An 18,244-nucleotide genomic window follows, 5' to 3' on the forward strand; every position below is an offset into this window, starting at 1 on the left:
AAACGAGTCCTAAAAATGGGGTTGTTAACACTGTGTGTGTGTGTGTGTGTGTGTGTGTGTGTGTGTGTGTGTGTGTGTGTGTGTGTGTGTGTGTGTGTGTGTGTGTGTGTGTGTGTGTGTGTGTGTGTGTGTGTGTGTGTGTGTGTGTGTGTGTGTGTGTGTGTGTGTGTGTGTGTGTGTGTGTGTGTGTGTGTGTGTGTGTGTGTGTGTGTGTGTGTGTGTGTGTGTGTGTGTGTGTGTGTGTGTGTGTGTGTGTGTGTGTGTGTGTGTGTGTGTGTGTGTGTGTGTGTGTGTGTGTGTGTGTGTGTGTGTGTGTGTGTGTGTGTGTGTGTGTGTGTGTGTGTGTGTGTGTGTGTGTGTGTGTGTGTGTGTGTGTGTGTGTGTGTGTGTGTGTGTGTGTGTGTGTGTGTGTGTGTGTGTGTGTGTGTGTGTGTGTGTGTGTGTGTGTGTGTGTGTGTGTGTGTGTGTGTGTGTGTGTGTGTGTGTGTGTGTGTGTGTGTGTGTGTGTGTGTGTGTGTGTGTGTGTGTGTGTGTGTGTGTGTGTGTGTGTGTGTGTGTGTGTGTGTGTGTGTGTGTGTGTGTGTGTGTGTGTGTGTGTGTGTGTGTGTGTGTGTGTGTGTGTGTGTGTGTGTGTGTGTGTGTGTGTGTGTGTGTGTGTGTGTGTGTGTGTGTGTGTGTGTGTGTGTGTGTGTGTGTGTGTGTGTGCGTGCACCCTACGTGCAAAGGAAGTGTTGAGAAGTACTAACTAAAATAAGTAAGCATATACATTAATCACAGAAAACCAGTCTGGGGAGGAACCAATGGCAGCAATCCTCAGCCATAAATAATCTGTAGGAAGCTGTGACACACTGCTGTGAAAAAAATTGCTGTAGTGTCATTGAGTAGGGAGACAAAAGGGTCTGGTTCAGTCAGATTCGGTTCTAATCCCACACTCGTCTTAACACTCCAGGATAATTGGGTAGTGTTAAGCAAAGAAACATGATGCATTTTCAAATAGTAGGAGGAACCAGGTTGTTCTTTGCTCGTCACAGCGTCACATTTGGTGCTGTGACCACAGGTAACTATGTACCTACATCAGCGTTGTAAGTGGGTCAGTACTGTTGACCTGTTTGACCCACTGACCCAAATAGTTATCTGGATGGGACCCGGATCTGACCGCATGTGACCCGGTTTAATTAAAATAGAGGTGTGCCTCAAGAGCTATATAAAATCCACAAATTCCAAGTGACATTAGTTAGCCACTATAGAAAGGATTGTTTGCAAGAAGTGAGTAGCTATGTATTATCAAATGGGTGTGGCTCCACATATGTATTATTATCAATGGGTGTGGCTCCACATATGTCTACATGCAGCAACAGCAATTAAGAATTTTCAGAAGTTAATCACCTACATTTCAAGTAGCAACATGGATCTCAATGCATGCCCACAGAGAACAGCTGATACAATTTCGATAAGTGGGTGTGGCTCTACATACATGGCACAGACAGCAAAGCATATTCCTGAATGGTGGGTGTCGTTCCACGTAAGTCACTTGAGTGTTTACAACTGCGTTTGCACCAATCCAGTCGAGCTTGTTAACTTATAGTCACACGTGATCTCATCCGGGTCAGACCCAGATATTCAATGAAGTGGATAAGACCCACTTGACCCAGGCAAAATGTGACCCAAATGACCCAGATAAACCGGATGACCCAGCCCACTTACAATGCTGACGTACATTATACAATTGCTGCTACATTTAAGTCACTCGCGTCTATGAATCACAAGCACACATTTACAAAGCAGTCATTGTCTATTGCTACTTTGGTGTCTATTAATGTTGAATTGGCATAAAGTTTTTTATTGATTCACAGGTAGGCAGAATTTTTAGACTATTGTTGTAATATGGCAGTTTGTTACAATGAAATTTAAGTACATGGAGTCATAAATACTGGTGATGTAACGATGTGATGTGTGAAGATGATTGTGGGATTCAAACTGGATCAGACCCTTTTTTCTCCCTACCCAAAAGTGGTCTGGTCACATGAGATTTTGACACTGGTGTATCCTGGTGGATAAAACATAAAAGGCTCTATATGTTCTGTACACAGAAACAATGATACTAACTTCAAGAGTTGTTTTGACAAACAGCATAGCTAGTTATAATTACTGCATAGAAAATATATATATATTGTATGTAGTTCTGGGTAGCCTGTCCATCAATAGTTTGGTGTGGGTAGTCCAACAACAGTATTGTTGATGCTATCAGCCAAACAGGTATATAGTGTGTCTACTAGAATTCACACAGAAACCACTAAATATTTTTGCAGACTTGGGAAATACAGTGTACCTTATTACGTATATAACTGTCACCTCATATTCCTTGCTCACACATCTGATACACTGTATGGCATATTCATTCTGAGATGTGACTACACATTTACTGTACCTCACAGCATTTGACATTCTATAATACATGTGGCTGCTGCATTATTTGTAGTATGATATCTTGTATTGTAGGTATATAAGTTTCCTAACAATGAAGGAGCTGTGTGGATGTGGTTTTAAGGCCATTGCCATCTTGTGCTGGATGATATTGATTGACTATACAAGTTAGTTATTTTTACATGCATGTGTATCCTTATCACACTTGTGCATGTGCACACGCACACATGCATGCTCGCTTGCAAGCAGATGCTGTGACGTACAAAATGTACACATGCACACACACAACACTCATGCACACATTGAATTGAAAGTCTTAAGGAACAATGCTGGACCCATTGATATAGTCATCACATCTAATATTGAATCCATGCATTAACACACAACTGGTAGTTTGCTACCAACATTTAGACTTTTTTAGTCTCTACATTTTATGTATATACATGAGATATGTATTTTTAGCATGGTGTTACAATGCTCTGTACTATTATACTTAACTATATACTGTAGTTAGTATTTTAATAAAGAAGTACTATAACGGAACAGCAGAAATGCTTATGGATAAGATCCAACAATTGTACATACATATCGTTCATACCTATTTGTAAATGCTATCCCAATAGGGACCTGTCAGAAAGCTAAGCCTATGAATACAATAAAAATACATATACGTATAATACAATACAATTAGCCTATGCAATCACATAGGCCAGTGCTCGAATTGAGGGTATACGGGGGTATACGAAGTATACCTTGATAACAATTTTTGTAGATTAGTATACCTTGATAGCCTAGCTAAGTATAAGGTAGCTACAGTGTAGCTATAGTAGCTACTCCTCAGCAAAAAACATCCATGAAACATTAGTTACTACATAGTAATACATATTCTTACTTAGTGTAACGTGATTCTCGAGCCAATTGAGCCCCCAAGGAAGCTAATCCCACAATCCTCAAAAATTCCTTTCGTGAGGTGTGCATTAATTAGAATCGAACAAGGTTAGTTATTTTGCATGCAATGCAGAATCTACCCCTCTATTGTAGACTGCATGTGTCTACCAAGGAAGTAATTGGTGATGAATCAGCTGGTGATGAATCAGTTGATGATGAATCAGCTGATGATGATGAAAGGCAGCAAATTAAAGTAGTGAAGAAGAGTCATATAATGATGGTAGTGTATATACAGAGCAAGTACCAACTAACAGTGACACATTTACCTAGTTGGAACCGGAAATGTGGCTGGATAAAAAAACGTTCCCACCTTGGCTAAATCATAAATTGGGTTACCATCTTTAGGTATAGATGCTGCAAAGAGTATTCATCTTTCTCGTGAATGGCAGTCAAATTACCACCAATATCATTCACAAAAAGTATAAAGTTTTCAAAATTTCCTTATAGACTTTATTATAGTATTCATGCTTCTTGCATTGAACAGTTATTCAAAATCGCTACCAAATTCAATCTCAAAAAGTTGATTTTTTTTTAGGAAATCTTATACTAGCTATACTAACTAATTCTAGATCTGTTATGTAGCTCAGTATATAGCTACTATTAGCATTCATACTTCTGCCAGTGTTGAACTCAGCAAATTTCAGTCAAGATTGCCACCAAATAAAATATTATAATCTCAGCCGGAATATTAATTTTCAAAATTTCTATGGGGAGCAGCCTAGGCCTTTACACTATAGCTATAATTTTGCTTTTTAGCTCAGTAGCTATACTATTAGCATTCATACTTCCAGTGTTGAACTATCAACAAATTTCAGTCAATATTGCCACCAAATTCAATCTCAGAATGTTAATTTTTCAAAATTTCCTGGGGCAGCATGCCCCCAGACCCCCCTAGAAAGCTCATGCTTCGCATTTCGCAGAGTGTGCTTTGCACACTGTGGAATGATTTCCAGTACCTGTGTGCCCCCCTTTGCCTTAGCAAAATCCTGGATCTGCCCTTGATAGTATACCCTCATATAAATTTACAATTCGAGCACTGCTTTGCCATACTATCTGCTTGGGCCAGACCAGAGCCAAGTAACATGATAATGATATCCTTATACAGAAGAAGGTACCATAATTTGCTTTATTTTCGTGCAAAAATTGTTTGTGATAAAAATTTTCGTGTAAAAAATATTTTCGTATGATTTACGTGAATGACTGCTTTATTAGAGTAGTTCGATCTTGTACAAAAAAAGTTTGTGCAAGAAATTTTCGTACAAATTTTGCATACGAAATTATTTTGCAATGAAAAAAAGCAAATTACAGTACACTGAACCACATAGAAAGTCTATGAATAATTGTATGGATGTGCTAGCTGTAGCTGCCAATATAAACTTATAGCCATCATTTGCGCAAACAAGTCAAGTTTAACAAATCTTGTCACATTTAATAAATCATACGTTCTATACTTACTGCCATGTAACTTTGCTTTTCATGTGATTTGATCCATGTAATCACAGCTTATTCTTATTTTTGTTGTTAGGTAGTGAAAGTTGCTTTGAATATGTCACAGTACAACAGAGAGGAGGAATAGATGTGCCAGAACGGTTTCAGGTGATTGTGCCACGTGCAAATTTCACTTGTAGTGGTAGAATAACTGGTATAACTGCTAGTATGAACAGAGTAGCTAGTGGTATAACTGATCCTTACTTACAAGTGTGGCATCCACCAACACCTGGTATTGATGTATTTGATAAAGTGGGTGAAGTTCAGTTAGTAGAAAGTGAAGTAGTTGAAGAAGTTGGTAATAATAACGACACTTACTGGCTAGTAAATATAACTGTTAATGATGATGACAGAATTGAGTTTGAAGCTGGAGATGTTATAGGATATTATCATCCACCTGACACACGTTATAGAGTGTGGAGTATTACAACTGCAGGATATATAGCTTTTGGAAGTAGATTGGATAACTCATCAAATGCAATCAACATAGATACCCAAGAAGTTTCTAGCAATAACCGACAACCATTAATACAGTTTGTAATTGGTAAATAATAGTGTTACAACTATGTACATACAGTATGTATACATATTTGATTGTATGCAGACATCCGATGTGATATCCTATCAACACCATCCAATGGAGGAATGTCATGTAGTTCTGGTAGAGTAGGAGTGGGTTATGAGGGAGACACTTGTAGTTTCACATGTAACACTGGTTATGAACTAACTGGTAGTGACACTAGGACCTGTCAAAGTGATGGAAGGTGGAGTGGTAATGAAACAGTCTGTAGACAAGGTATAGCAATGGTTATACCTAGGTTAATAATGGTTAATAATAGATCCATAGCAACGGTTAATAATGTGTGCATGTTTCAGGATAAATTGCTAGAGTACGGTGTTGGATTCATAACATTTTAAAAGTAATAATTATCTAATCCAAAACAGCCAAGCTGTAAAAAAAGAGTGCGGCCCTGAGAAAGGCTATGGTGAAAAAAGATGTGAAATCCAAGGTGGCGGCCAAGAAATGGCTGTGATGGTAGGTTAATGGTAAAAATTTTAATAACGACAATTCAAGTGAATTTTGTGCCAAGACCAAGCGGCACCAAATTCACCTGAATTGTTGTCATTAAAATTTTTACCATTAACCTACCATCACAGCCATTCCTTGGCCGCCACCTTGGATTTCACATCTTTTTTCACCATAGCCTTTCTCAGGGCCGCACTCTTTTTTTACAGCTTGGCTGTTTTGGATTAGATTTCACTTCTTTTTGTATTTGTATACTTTTAACCTGTCATTTTTTCTTTACTACAGGAAGAAGAAAAGATGAAGCAGGGTGATTTCTTTGTAGCTGACCTCTCTGCAAGGTGATCCTTCTAGCTGATCTCTCTACCGGATGACTTGTTTGTAGCTGAACTCTCTACAGGGTGATTTGTTTGTAGCTGAACTCTCTACAAGGTAACTTCTTCTAGCTGATCTTTCTACAGGGTAATTTGTTTGTAGCTGAATTCTCTACAGGGTGATTTGTTTGCAGCTAAACTGCTGAACTCTCTACAATGTAACTTCTTCTAGCTGAACTCTCTAAGGGTGGCTTGTTTCTAGCTGATCTCTCTACAGGGTGACTTGTTTCTAGCTGAATTCTCTACAGGGTGATTTGTTTGTAGCTGAATTCTCTACAAGGTAACTTCTTCTAGCTGATCTTTCTACAGGGTGATTTGTTTGTAGCTGAATTCTCTACAGGGCAATTTCTTTGCAGCTGAACTCTCAACATGGTAGTTTCTTTGTAGCTGAACTCTCTACAATGTAACTTCTTCTAGCTGAACTCTCTACAGGGTGACTTGTTTCTAGCTGATCTCTCTACAGTGTAACTTGTTTCTAGCTGAACTCTCTACAGGGTGATTTGTTTGTAGCTGAATTCTCTACAAGGTAACTTCTTCTAGCTGATCTTTCTACCGGGTGATTTGCTTGTAGCTGAATTCTCTACAGGGCAATTTGTTTGCAGCTGAACTCTCTGCATGGTAGTTTCTTTGTAGCTGAACTCTCTACAATGTAACTTCTTCTAGCTGAACTCTCTACAGGGTGACTTGTTTCTAGCTGAACTCTCTACAGGGTGATTTGTTTGTAGCTGAATTCTCTACAGGGCAATTTGTTTGCAGCTGAACTCTCTACATGGTAGGTTCTTTGTAGCTGAACTCTCTACAATGTAACTTCTTCTAGCTGATCTCTCTACAGGGCAATTTGTTTGCAGCTGAACTCTGTACATGGTAGTTTCTTTGTAGCTGAACTCTCTACAATGTAACTTCTTCTAGCTGAACTCTCTACATGGTGACTTGTTTCTAGCTGATCTCTCTACAGGGTGACTTGTTTCTAGCTGAACTCTCTACAGGGTGATTTGTTTGTAGCTGAACTCTCTACAAGGTAACTTCTTCTAGCTGATCTTTCTAGAAGGTGATTTGTCTGTAGCTGAATTCTCTACAGGGCAATTTGTTTGCTGCTGAACTCTCTACAATGTAATTTCTTCTAGCTGAACTCTCTACAGGTGACTTGTTTCTAGCTGATCTCTCTACAGGGTGACTTGTTTCTAGCTGCACTCTCTACAGGGTGATTTGTTGTAACTGAATTCTCTACAGGGCGATTTGTTTGCAGCTGAACTCTCTACATGGTAGTTTCTTTGTAGCTGAACTTTCTACAATATAACTTCTTCTAGCTGAACTCTCTACAGGATGACTTGTTTCTAGCTGATCTCTGTACAGGGTGACTTGTTCCTAGCTGAACTCTCTACAGGTGATTTGTTTGCAGCTGAACTCTCTTACATGGTGGTTTCTTTGTAGCTGAACTCTCTACAATGTAACTTCTTCTAGCTTAACTCTCTACAGGATGACTTGTTTCTAGCTGATCTCTCTACAGGGTGATCTTTTCGTAGCTGAAGTCTGTACAGAGTGGTTTGTTTGCAACTGAACTCTCTTACATGGTGGTTTCTTTGTAGCCGAACTCTCTACAAAGTGACTTCTTCTAGCTGATCTATCTACAGGATGACTTGTTTCTAACTGAACTCTTTACAGTGTGATCTGTTTATAGCGTGAACTTTCTACTGGGTGATTTGTTTGCAGCTAAACTCTTTGCATGATTGTTTCTTTGTAACTGAACTCTCTACAAGGTAACTTCTTCTAGCTGATCTCTCTACAGGATGACTTGTTTCTAACTGAACTCTCTACAGTGTGATCTGTTCATAGCGTGAACTTTCTACTGGGTGATTTGTTTGTAGCTAAACTCTTTGCATGATTGTTTCTTTGTAACTGAACTCTCTACAATGTGACTTCTTCTAGCTGATCTCTCTACAGGATGACTTGTTTCTAACTGAACTCTCTATAGTGGATCTGTTCATAGCGGAACTTTCTACTGGGCGATTTGTTTGCAGCAAACTCTTTGCATGATTGTTTCTTTGTAACTGAACTCTCTACAAGGTAACTTCTTCTAGCTGATCTCTCTACAGGGCAATTTGTTTGTAGCTGAATTCTCTACAGGGTGATTTATTTTAGCTGAACTCTCTACATGATGGCTTCTTTGTAGATGAACTCTCTATTAGGTACCTTCTTCTAGCTGATCTGACTACAGGGTGACTGTTCTATTAGAGTATCTCGATCTCGCATTTGCTACACGTAGTTGCCTTTCGAATCATAACTCAGTGATTTGTAATCCGATTCTTCTGTACTACTGCAAGAAATTTGTATGATGATTATTCCAGCTACATACTGATTTTCAGCTCGTTGCTCTAAGCGGTTTGTCTGGTAGACACGAAAACTAATAATTTTTTTATTCATAAAAATCGATCGCGTAATTTTGACACAGGTTGGGTTTTGTGTCATATCTCCATGGTCTTTATCTCGATTCCTTTCAAACCACAAAAAGGCACTCCTACGATGGTTGCTCCATCTACATATCAATTTTCAACTGATTCCTCCAAGGGGTTTACCCTGTAGGCGTGACAGACCTTCGACCTTATTTTACGCAAATAATCGGTCATAACTCCGTGAATGTTCATCAGATTCCTACCAAAGTTGGTACGGAGATCCGCCTTAATGAGCCCGTTAAGTGTGCCAAATTTCAGCCCAATCCGAGCACGCATTCGTGTTTTATGGCGAATTTTGCGAAGTGTGCGAAATGAAGAAGATGAAGAAGAAAAAAACGAAGAAATTAAAACGAAATTTTGTTCGCTCGTATCTCGGAAATGGCTGGAGCGATTTTCTTCAAATTTGGTATGTAGACTCCCCTAACTGGGCGGCACGTCTCTAGCAAATTTGGTGCCAATCGGATAAGGGATCACAGAGCTACATAGGTGTGAAAATTGCGTTTTCTTTCTTCCTGTTAATATACTCACGGTGTGGCGCGCCGGCTTCTTGGGCCGCACGACACACTATCGTGTGTCTTGATCTAATCCAAAACAGCCAAGCTGTAAAAAAAGTGTGCGGCCCTCAAAATGGCTATGGTGAAAAAAGATGTGAAATTAGTTTTCTTTTGATGGTACTATGTGTTAAACTTTTAGGTAAGCTGTACAGTGTTTTTTGGCAACTCTAAGGCAAAAATATTTAAGCAATTTGCTAACTCGTCATGCTTTGAGGGAATATGGTGATATTAAGGAATTGGTTGCAAAACAGGTGTTCAACAAATCTGCTGAATTAAAATAATTTTAATTATTTGTAGTACAGTATTTAATGCATTCTACTTTTAAATTATAGGCTTGAATGAACATGTGGGATTCTTGCAGACTTTGAATGAACATGTGGGATTCTTGCAGACTATCCCTGTAACATATTGTGTACATAAGAAAGCTGCTTATAGATCTTTGAGATAGCTTTAAGTATACTGTAGCATGCATAAGTAGACCTCTCAATCTGGAAACAGACCTGGTCATGGGAAAGCCAGCCACCCATCCCTCATGTAGTTGTGAAGCCTACCATCTTTATGATGGGGTTCATGCACGTATATTTGTTTTACCAAGCAATTGTTTAAAGGCACTACTAGCTAGCTATGTGAGTGCAGTACTGCTATTTACCACAGCTTATAATGTCTCTATGCTATAGTGTAGCCTACCCTATGATAAGTACCTACTATCCTTGCTCCATCGTTGAATCATGTGCTATCAGTCTTTCAAACTATGATACACTAGTTCAGCAGTAATTTGTCGCCGAAATCACCTCATTTCTTAACAGTATCCAGCAGTGGATTCGTGTTCAACACAGATTCTCCGGACAATGCACCTCACAACAACTGAAACTAAGCAATAAACATTTGTAATAACACCACTGGTAAGATTTCACACCTCAAATGTGTGCTTCAAAAGGTTTTCACCTTGTGTTTGACAGCATAGTCACTCGTGGCACAGTCAAAAACACATAAAACAGCCAAAAATTCCATCTCAAATACAGAAATGGGCCACTATTCTAATTAAATTATCATGTGATACCTGATACAAGATATTTTAATTCAAGGAGATTTAGTGTGCCTTACGAGATGCCTTAGGAAATTTTGTTGAGAATTGTGAGAAATCATGAGATCAGCAAGCAGTCGTGATATCAAGGCTGAAATCATTTGTCTCACGATCAAATCGTGAGAGTTGAGAGGTCTGCATAAGCAACAAATATAGAGCAGTGTATTAGGAAGCACGAGACCAAAAAATATTCTAATGGTCAAATACCTACTTCCCAAAACTGCAGGACTTTGTCATACTATCTGCTTGGGCCAGACCAGAGCCAAGTAACATGATAATGATATCCTTATACAGAAGAAGGTACCATAATTTGCTTTATTTTCGTGCAAAAATTGTTTGTGATAAAAATTTTCGTGTAAAAATATTTTCGTATGATTGACATGAATGACTGCTTTATTAGAGTAGTTCGATCTTGTATAAAAAAGTTTGTGCAAGACATTTTCGTACAAATTTTGCATACGAAATTATTTTGCAATGAAAAAAAAGCAAATTACGATACACTGAATCACATGGAAAGTCTATGAATAATTGTATGGATGTGCTAGCTGTAGCTGCCAATATAAACTTATAGCCATCATTTGCACCAACAAGTCAAGTTTTAACGAATCTTGTCACATTTAATAAATCATACGTTCTATACTTACTGCCACGTAACTTTGCTTTTCATGTGATTTGATCCATGTAATCACAGCTTATTCTTATTTTTGTTGTTAGGTAGTGAAAGTTGCTTTGAATATGTCACAGTACAACAGAGAGGAGGAATAGATGTGCCAGAACGGTTTCAGGTGATTGTGCCACGTGCAAATTTCACTTGTAGTGGTAGAATAACTGGTATAACTGCTAGTATGAGCAGAGTAGCTAGTGGTATAACTGATCCTTACTTACAAGTGTGGCATCCACCAACACCTGGTATTGATGTATTTGATAAAGTGGGTGAAGTTCAGTTAGTAGAAAGTGAAGTAGTTGAAGAAGTTGGTAATAATAACGACACTTACTGGCTAGTAAATATAACTGTTAATGATGATGACAGAATGGAGTTTGAAGCTGGAGATGTTATAGGATATTATCATCCACCTGACACACGTTATAGAGTGTGGAGTATTACAACTGCAGGATATATAGCTTTTGGAAGTAGATTGGATAACTCATCAAATGCAATCAACATAGATACCCAAGAAGTTTCTAGCAATAACCGACAACCATTAATACAGTTTGTAATTGGTAAATAATAGTGTTACAACTATGTACATACAGTATGTATACATATTTGATTGTATGCAGACATCCGATGTGATATCCTATCAACACCATCCAATGGAGGAATGTCATGTAGTTCTGGTAGAGTAGGAGTGGGTTATGAGGGAGACACTTGTAGTTTCACATGTAACACTGGTTATGAACTAACTGGTAGTGACACTAGGACCTGTCAAAGTGATGGAAGGTGGAGTGGTAATGAAACAGTCTGTAGACAAGGTATAGCAATGGTTATACCTTGGTTAATAATGGTTAATAATGGATCCATAGCAATGGTTAACAATGTGTGCATATATGTTTCAGGATAAATTGCTAGAGTACGGTGTTGGATTCATAACATTTTAAAAGTAATGATTATCTAATCCAAAACAACCAAGCTGTAAAAAAAGTGTGCGGCCCTCAAAATGGCTATGGTGAAAAAAGTTGTGAAATCCAAGGTAGCGGCCAAGAAATGGCTGTGATGGTAGGTTAATGGCAAAATTTTAATAATGACAATTCAGGTGAATTTTGTGCCAAGATCAAGCGGCACAAAAATTTAGCTGAATTGTCGTTATTAAAATTTTACCATTAACCTACCATCACAGCCATTTCTTGACCGCCACCTTGGATTTCGCATCTTTTTTCACCATAGCCTTTTTGAGGGCTGCACACTTTTTTTACAGCTTGGCTGTTTTGGATTAGATTTCATTTCTTTTTGTATTTGTATACCCCAAAGCCGGCCTATGGCCGGCTTTGGGACTTTTTAACCTATCTTTTTTTCTTTACCACAGGAAGAAGAAAAGATGAAGTAGATGTACTTTAAATAGTTTATCAGTAAATGTACAAATTATATATTATATAATACATATATTGATTACAGAAATCTCCATGGTGGTTTCTTTGTAACTGAACACTCTACAAGGTGACTTCTTCTAGATGCTCTCTCTACAGGGTGAATTGTTTGTAGCTGAAAGATCTACAAAGTAACTTCTTCTAGCTGATCTCTCTACAGGGTGATTTGTTTGTAGCTGAATTCTGTACAGGTGATTTGTTTGCAGCTGAACTCTTTACAGAATGGTTTCTTTGTAGCTGAACTCTCTACAAGGTAACTTCTTCTAACTGATCTTTCTACAGGGCAATTTGTTTTGTGTCGGAATTTTATACAAGGTGATTTCTTTGCAGCTGAACTCTCTACATGGTGGTTTCTTTGTAGCTGAACTCTCTACAAGGTAACTTCTTTTAGCTGAACTCTCTACATGGTGGTTTCTCTGTAGCTGAACTCTCTACAAAGTAACTTCTTCTAGCTGATCTCTCTACAGGGTGATTTGTTTGTAGCTGAATTCTGTACAGGCTATTTGTTTGCAGCTGAACTCTTTACAGAATGGTTTCTTTGTAGCTGAACTCTCTACAAGGTAACTTCTTCTAACTGATCTTTCTACAGGGCAATTTGTTTGTGGCAGAATTTTATACAGGGTGATTTCTTTGCAGCTGAACTCTCTACATGGTGGTTTCTTTGTAGCTGAACTCATCAAGGTAATTTCTTCTAGCTGATCTCTCTACAGGGTGATTTGTTCGTAGCTGAATTCTGTACAGGTGATTTGTTTGCAGCTGAGCTCTTTACAGAATGGTTTCTTTGTTGCTGAACTCTCTACAAGGTAACTTTTCTAGCTGATGTCTCTACAAGGTCACTAGTTTGTAGCTGAACTCTCTACATGGTGGTTTCTTTGTAACTGAACTTTCTACAAGGTTGTCTTCTTCTAGCTGATCTTTCTACGGGGTGATTTGTTTTTAGCTGAACTCTCTACAAGGTAACTTCTTCTAGCTGATCTCTCTACAGGAAGATTTGTTTGTAGCTGCAACTCTCTACAGGTAATTTGTTTGTAGCTGATCATGAACTCTCTACAGGTGATTTGTTTGAAGCTGAACTCTCTAAATGATGGTTTCTTTGTAGCTGAACTCTCTACAAGATAACTTCTTCTAGCTGATCTCTCTACAGGGTGATTTGTTTGTAGCTGAACTCTCTACATGGTGGTTTCTTTGAAGCTGAGCTCTACAAGGTGATTTCTTCTAGCTTAACTATCTCTTTCCATAGTTGCATGAACTCCCTACAAGGTAACTTCTTCTAGCTGATCTCTCTACAGGGTGACTTGTGTGTAGCTGGTCTCTATACAGGTTTCTTGGTTCTAGCTGATCTCTTGAATTCTCTTCAGGGTGACTGCTCTATTAGGATGACTGCTCTATTAGAGTATCTCGATCTCGCACTTGCTGCACCAAGTTGGATTTCCTGTTATAACTCCGTGGCTTTAAGTCTGATTCTTCTACACCATTGAAGAGCCTTTGTAAGATGATTACTCCATCTGTACAACGATTTTCAAAGCATTACCCCAAGCGGTTTATCTGGTAGGCGTGGTAAGCAGTGGTTTTTTTATTAGCTAATCTAGATTGCGTAATTGTTTCACACTGTTGGTTTTTTCGTTGTATCTTCCTGGTTTTTACTTCGATTTCTTTCAAACCACAAAAGGTTTGAGGTTCAATAGTTAACCTATTCACCCACCGATTTTCAGCTTCTTCCCATACGCAGTTTACCCTGTAGGCGTGACAACATATTGGTGTTATTTTTCGTGAATAATCGCTCATAACTCTTTGCCTGTGTATCGTATTCCAGCCACTGTTGGTACCGAGATGCGCCTTTATACCCCCCTTCTGTGTGCCAAATTTCAAGGCAATCGGATATGGCGTTCGCGTTTTATAGCAGTTTTTGTAAGTGTGTGACAAGAGGAAGAAAAATAAGAAGAAAGAAAAAAACAAACCAAGAAACTAAGCCAATTTTTGAAGTCGCATATCTCGGGAACACGTGAAGCGATTTCGCTCAAATTTGGAATGTAGAGTGCTGAAGTTGGGGGGCATGTCCACAGCAAAACTCGTCATGTTTCATCAAGTAAGCACAGAGCTACGGAGGTGGGAAAATTGCGTTTTCTTTCTTCTTGTCAATATACTCACGGGTGTTACGCGCCGGCTTCTTGGGCCGCACGATACACTACCGTGTATCTTGATATTCTTTACAGTATTACTTGTTAAACTTGTTGTCTTACAGTACGACAGTGTTGTATAGTAGGGACCACAAAGGAGTAGGCATGGCCCACGAAAAAACATCACTCAATAACCAGCTTCAATTTTCCCTGACGATGATGAGGCAGTATTGATTAGGTAAAACTAAGCCCAAACAAGCTTTCAGATTGACCTGAAACGCTTTCAACAAGTTGCTATGGAATTTAAAAAGTAAAATTATTTAACAGAATTTTCTACTGACTGAGTAACTGACTGACTGACTGACTGACTGACTGACTGACTGACTGACTGACTGACTGATACCTTCAGACAAGCGTAACTTGATAACAGCTAAGGCTACGGGCTTGATTTTTTCAGTTCGACATCGCTTCGGCCCAAGAGGTGCCTTTTGGCATACCACAGTATGTACAATGCATTCTTCATGGACTTACCAGTGTCCTCCTTTGTGTCCATTCATTTTTGCTGACAGCGAAAAGTGTCGATTTGGCGGTAGCACATGATGGCTTCCCTTCATACGGAAATCTTCTGTATTTTTCATAGTGGCTACTTTGATTGCAGAGGTGCTTTTCAAAGAGTTGTTGATTCGTACTGCTGTGTAATGGGTTGAACATACATAGCTGACAATGAAGCATAATGGATACTTCACTTTTCAGATGATTATTGATATAGCTGGGATACGCGGCACTTTCTTTTGATGTGGTATGCGTGAATTGCAGAGATACTTTTCGAACAGTTCTTGATTTGTAATGTTGTGTTGTAACGGTTGAACATAGCTGACAACGAAGAGTAATGGATACTTCACTTTTCAGACGATTGTTGATATAGCAGGGGCGCACAGTGCCAATTCTTTCTTTTGATGTGGTATACATGGGTTTACCAGTCATAATAATTATTTGCAAAAAAAAGTTAACAAACAAGTACACAAAAAGTTTGGAATTTTCAACTAGAGTAGGGACCATAGCACATCGATAAAAAGTACTGAAACAAGCTGGAGTAGTGCATGATATTAAATCACAGTAAAACAATAAAAAGTGTTAGCGTAAGCAACCAATTAATGGAACGTTTATTCCCAACACATGTCCCTTCTCGTCTGAATATTTCTGCAGCATGATTTTTGGCAGAGGTATTCCACTTGACTTCATCTTCCTGTGTACCAAGTTTGGTGTCAAAAGGCGCTTCCCCTGACCAGTAACAGTTGAAAACGTGCAAAGTCGAAGTAACTGTTTATCAGAACCATGGCTCAATCACCGGAACTCCATATGCTTGCGTGTTTCAATTATCGGACAATAGTCCAATGACTGGCCACGGCCTCACATTGAAACTTCACAAAAATCTGAAAAAAATCCTGCACATTTATGAAGGTACTGTATAGCCAACATCCATGCAAAATTTTGAAGCGATAGGTTGCATGATGTTAGAGTTACGAATTTTTAAAGTAAAGCACGCAAAAAATGATTATAATGAAAATAAACTTCCTGCTAGTAAATCAACCTAGCTATTTTACACAGTAATTCAACTGTCTACTGTGAACAGTAGGGACAAAACAGCTCCCTACCAAACTTATCAAATACAATATCCGTAATACAATCCTCATGCAGCCATCTCTTGCATGCACACAGCTTGTCTCATCTTCTCTTTGGAATAGCTCAAAACATACACAGCATTCATTTTGACCATCAATTGAGGCTGTGCCTGGAAGATCTTCGGTTACTGTAGCATCAGTTAATCGTGGAGATTTTGTTCCAAGTTGATCATCATTGTTCTACTGTTTCCTGTTATAATTGACTTGGTCTAAGTTGCTTGTTCCTCTAGCTTTCCTTGCCTACTCCTCTGCCTTCTTTGCTGCTGCCAGAGCTTTCTTTTCTTCAGCTAGAGCCTTCCTTTCTGCAGTCAGGGCTTTCTTCTTGTGTTCCTCTTCTTTCTCCATTTTCTTTTGCTCCCTTTCCAGTCTCTTCCTCTCTTTCCCTTGCTGCTGTTGCTTGTGTTTCTCTTCTTGTTCCTTCAGAATGGCAACACACTTTTCACTAGTTAAAACTGCAGCCCCTGAAATCATCACAGCAGTCTCTTTATTTCGTGGCCGGGCATCGGGAATGTATTGTACTAAATACTTACTAATGTACCTCGGCTTATCTTCACCTCCCTTGGATGTGACGCTAGTAACTGTTGTGGTATCGTTGCTGCTTGTGGCACTTTGCTCATCACCATCAAATTTCTGGGAGCTGGTCCCCTGTTCTACATTATGATGGTTTGATGTCAATGTACAGTCTTGTACTCTATCACCACTGCCACTACTACTTGGACATCCCAAATCATCAGTTGCAGCACAGTCAACTTGCACTCCATTTTCCACTTCATCACATACTACATTGGTTTCCATCATATCTGAGTTAACCATGGTGACTGGTAAAGCTACAGGTACGTACGTACATAAGTAGTATATACACATCAGTGTTGGCAAGTTACTTTTTTAAAAGTAACTAGTTACATATTACATAATATTACTTGCTACTGAACTATTTAGTTACAGTTACATATTACCCATAAAATAAAGTAACCATAATAATATTACATATTATATTACTTTGTGTCCACAGCTTTAAGCTGTCACATGTGAAACTACCACCTTATGACGTGACATGATTGCGTTGTTGGAAATCTTGGTTATAAGTAAGAAGCTGGTGAATAAGCTTCATTCAGTAGGCTTTGTTACTTCGTAGCGGCTAGACATTACTCAGAGGATAACTAATGAGATTAGTAACTTCGTTACTTAAAGTAATAATATAATGTAATATTAGACTCGTTACAGTAACTATATTACTTAGGTAACGCGTTACATTTGTAAGTAAAATAACTTGAGTTATATTACCTGCTTTTATAGCATATTTCATTATATTACTTAGTTATCACAAAAGTAATAATTGTTATATAACGCATTACATTACCCCCAACACTGTACACATTTACTTGGCAAGGTAGCACAGTGAGGTTATAGCTTAGAACCGAGCTCATCACACATACAGCTTGTTAATAGACAAAGGTCTAATCAGTGTTGAACTACAATTAATTCTAGGACACTATTCAGTCTACAGCCAAATATAGATATTGCCATTTTTGGAATAAATAGGGTGCACGCTATAAAGTTGCTTTTTTAAAAATGGGTACTCAGAAGAATTAAGTTCAATACATGCATAGTGCTAACCAGGCAGTACGTGTAGTGGGGTCAAGTCATTGACAAGTTTATTAGGCCACTGTGGAGTCTTTGTGATCGAGATGAACCACTGGAAGGCCTCGCCATTATATACTTCATTGTACAGTCCACAGTTCAGTCATATCAAGATGTTTGCAGACATTTGCTATACTTTTGTTCATGACAAAAATGCCAGCTGGAACAGACATGTCTAATACATTTCCATTGAAAAACCATTAAAAATTAATTATCATGTACCACCTACCTCGAGTCTGCTTAGTAATTTTCCGAATTTGATACATGTAGAGCAACTCTCTGCGAGTACAATGATGCCAAAAGAAGTCCAATTCACGGAAATTTAGGCTCGTCAAAATGGCCTAAACTGATCGGGTGTAGCAAATTTCTCCAT

At 38.7% G+C, this 18,244-nt stretch overlaps 1 protein-coding gene across 1 annotated transcript in view; it reads left to right on the forward strand.

Moving 5' to 3' along the window:
• LOC136254688 (uncharacterized) overlaps positions 1–18,244 on the forward strand; it is a 38,389-nt gene that overhangs the window by 444 nt on the left and 19,701 nt on the right. Inside the window, exons 2-6 of the mRNA XM_066047406.1 lie at positions 2,500–2,591; positions 4,898–5,404; positions 5,465–5,656; positions 11,061–11,567; positions 11,628–11,819. Coding sequence (XP_065903478.1) covers positions 2,519–2,591; positions 4,898–5,404; positions 5,465–5,656; positions 11,061–11,567; positions 11,628–11,819 — 1,471 coding nt within the window. The 5' untranslated portion in view covers positions 2,500–2,518. The remainder of the gene's footprint in view (positions 1–2,499; positions 2,592–4,897; positions 5,405–5,464; positions 5,657–11,060; positions 11,568–11,627; positions 11,820–18,244) is intronic.

The sequence above is a fragment of the Dysidea avara genome, chromosome 4 (assembly GCF_963678975.1).
Source record: "Dysidea avara chromosome 4, odDysAvar1.4, whole genome shotgun sequence".
NCBI classification, from domain to species: domain Eukaryota; kingdom Metazoa; phylum Porifera; class Demospongiae; order Dictyoceratida; family Dysideidae; genus Dysidea; species Dysidea avara.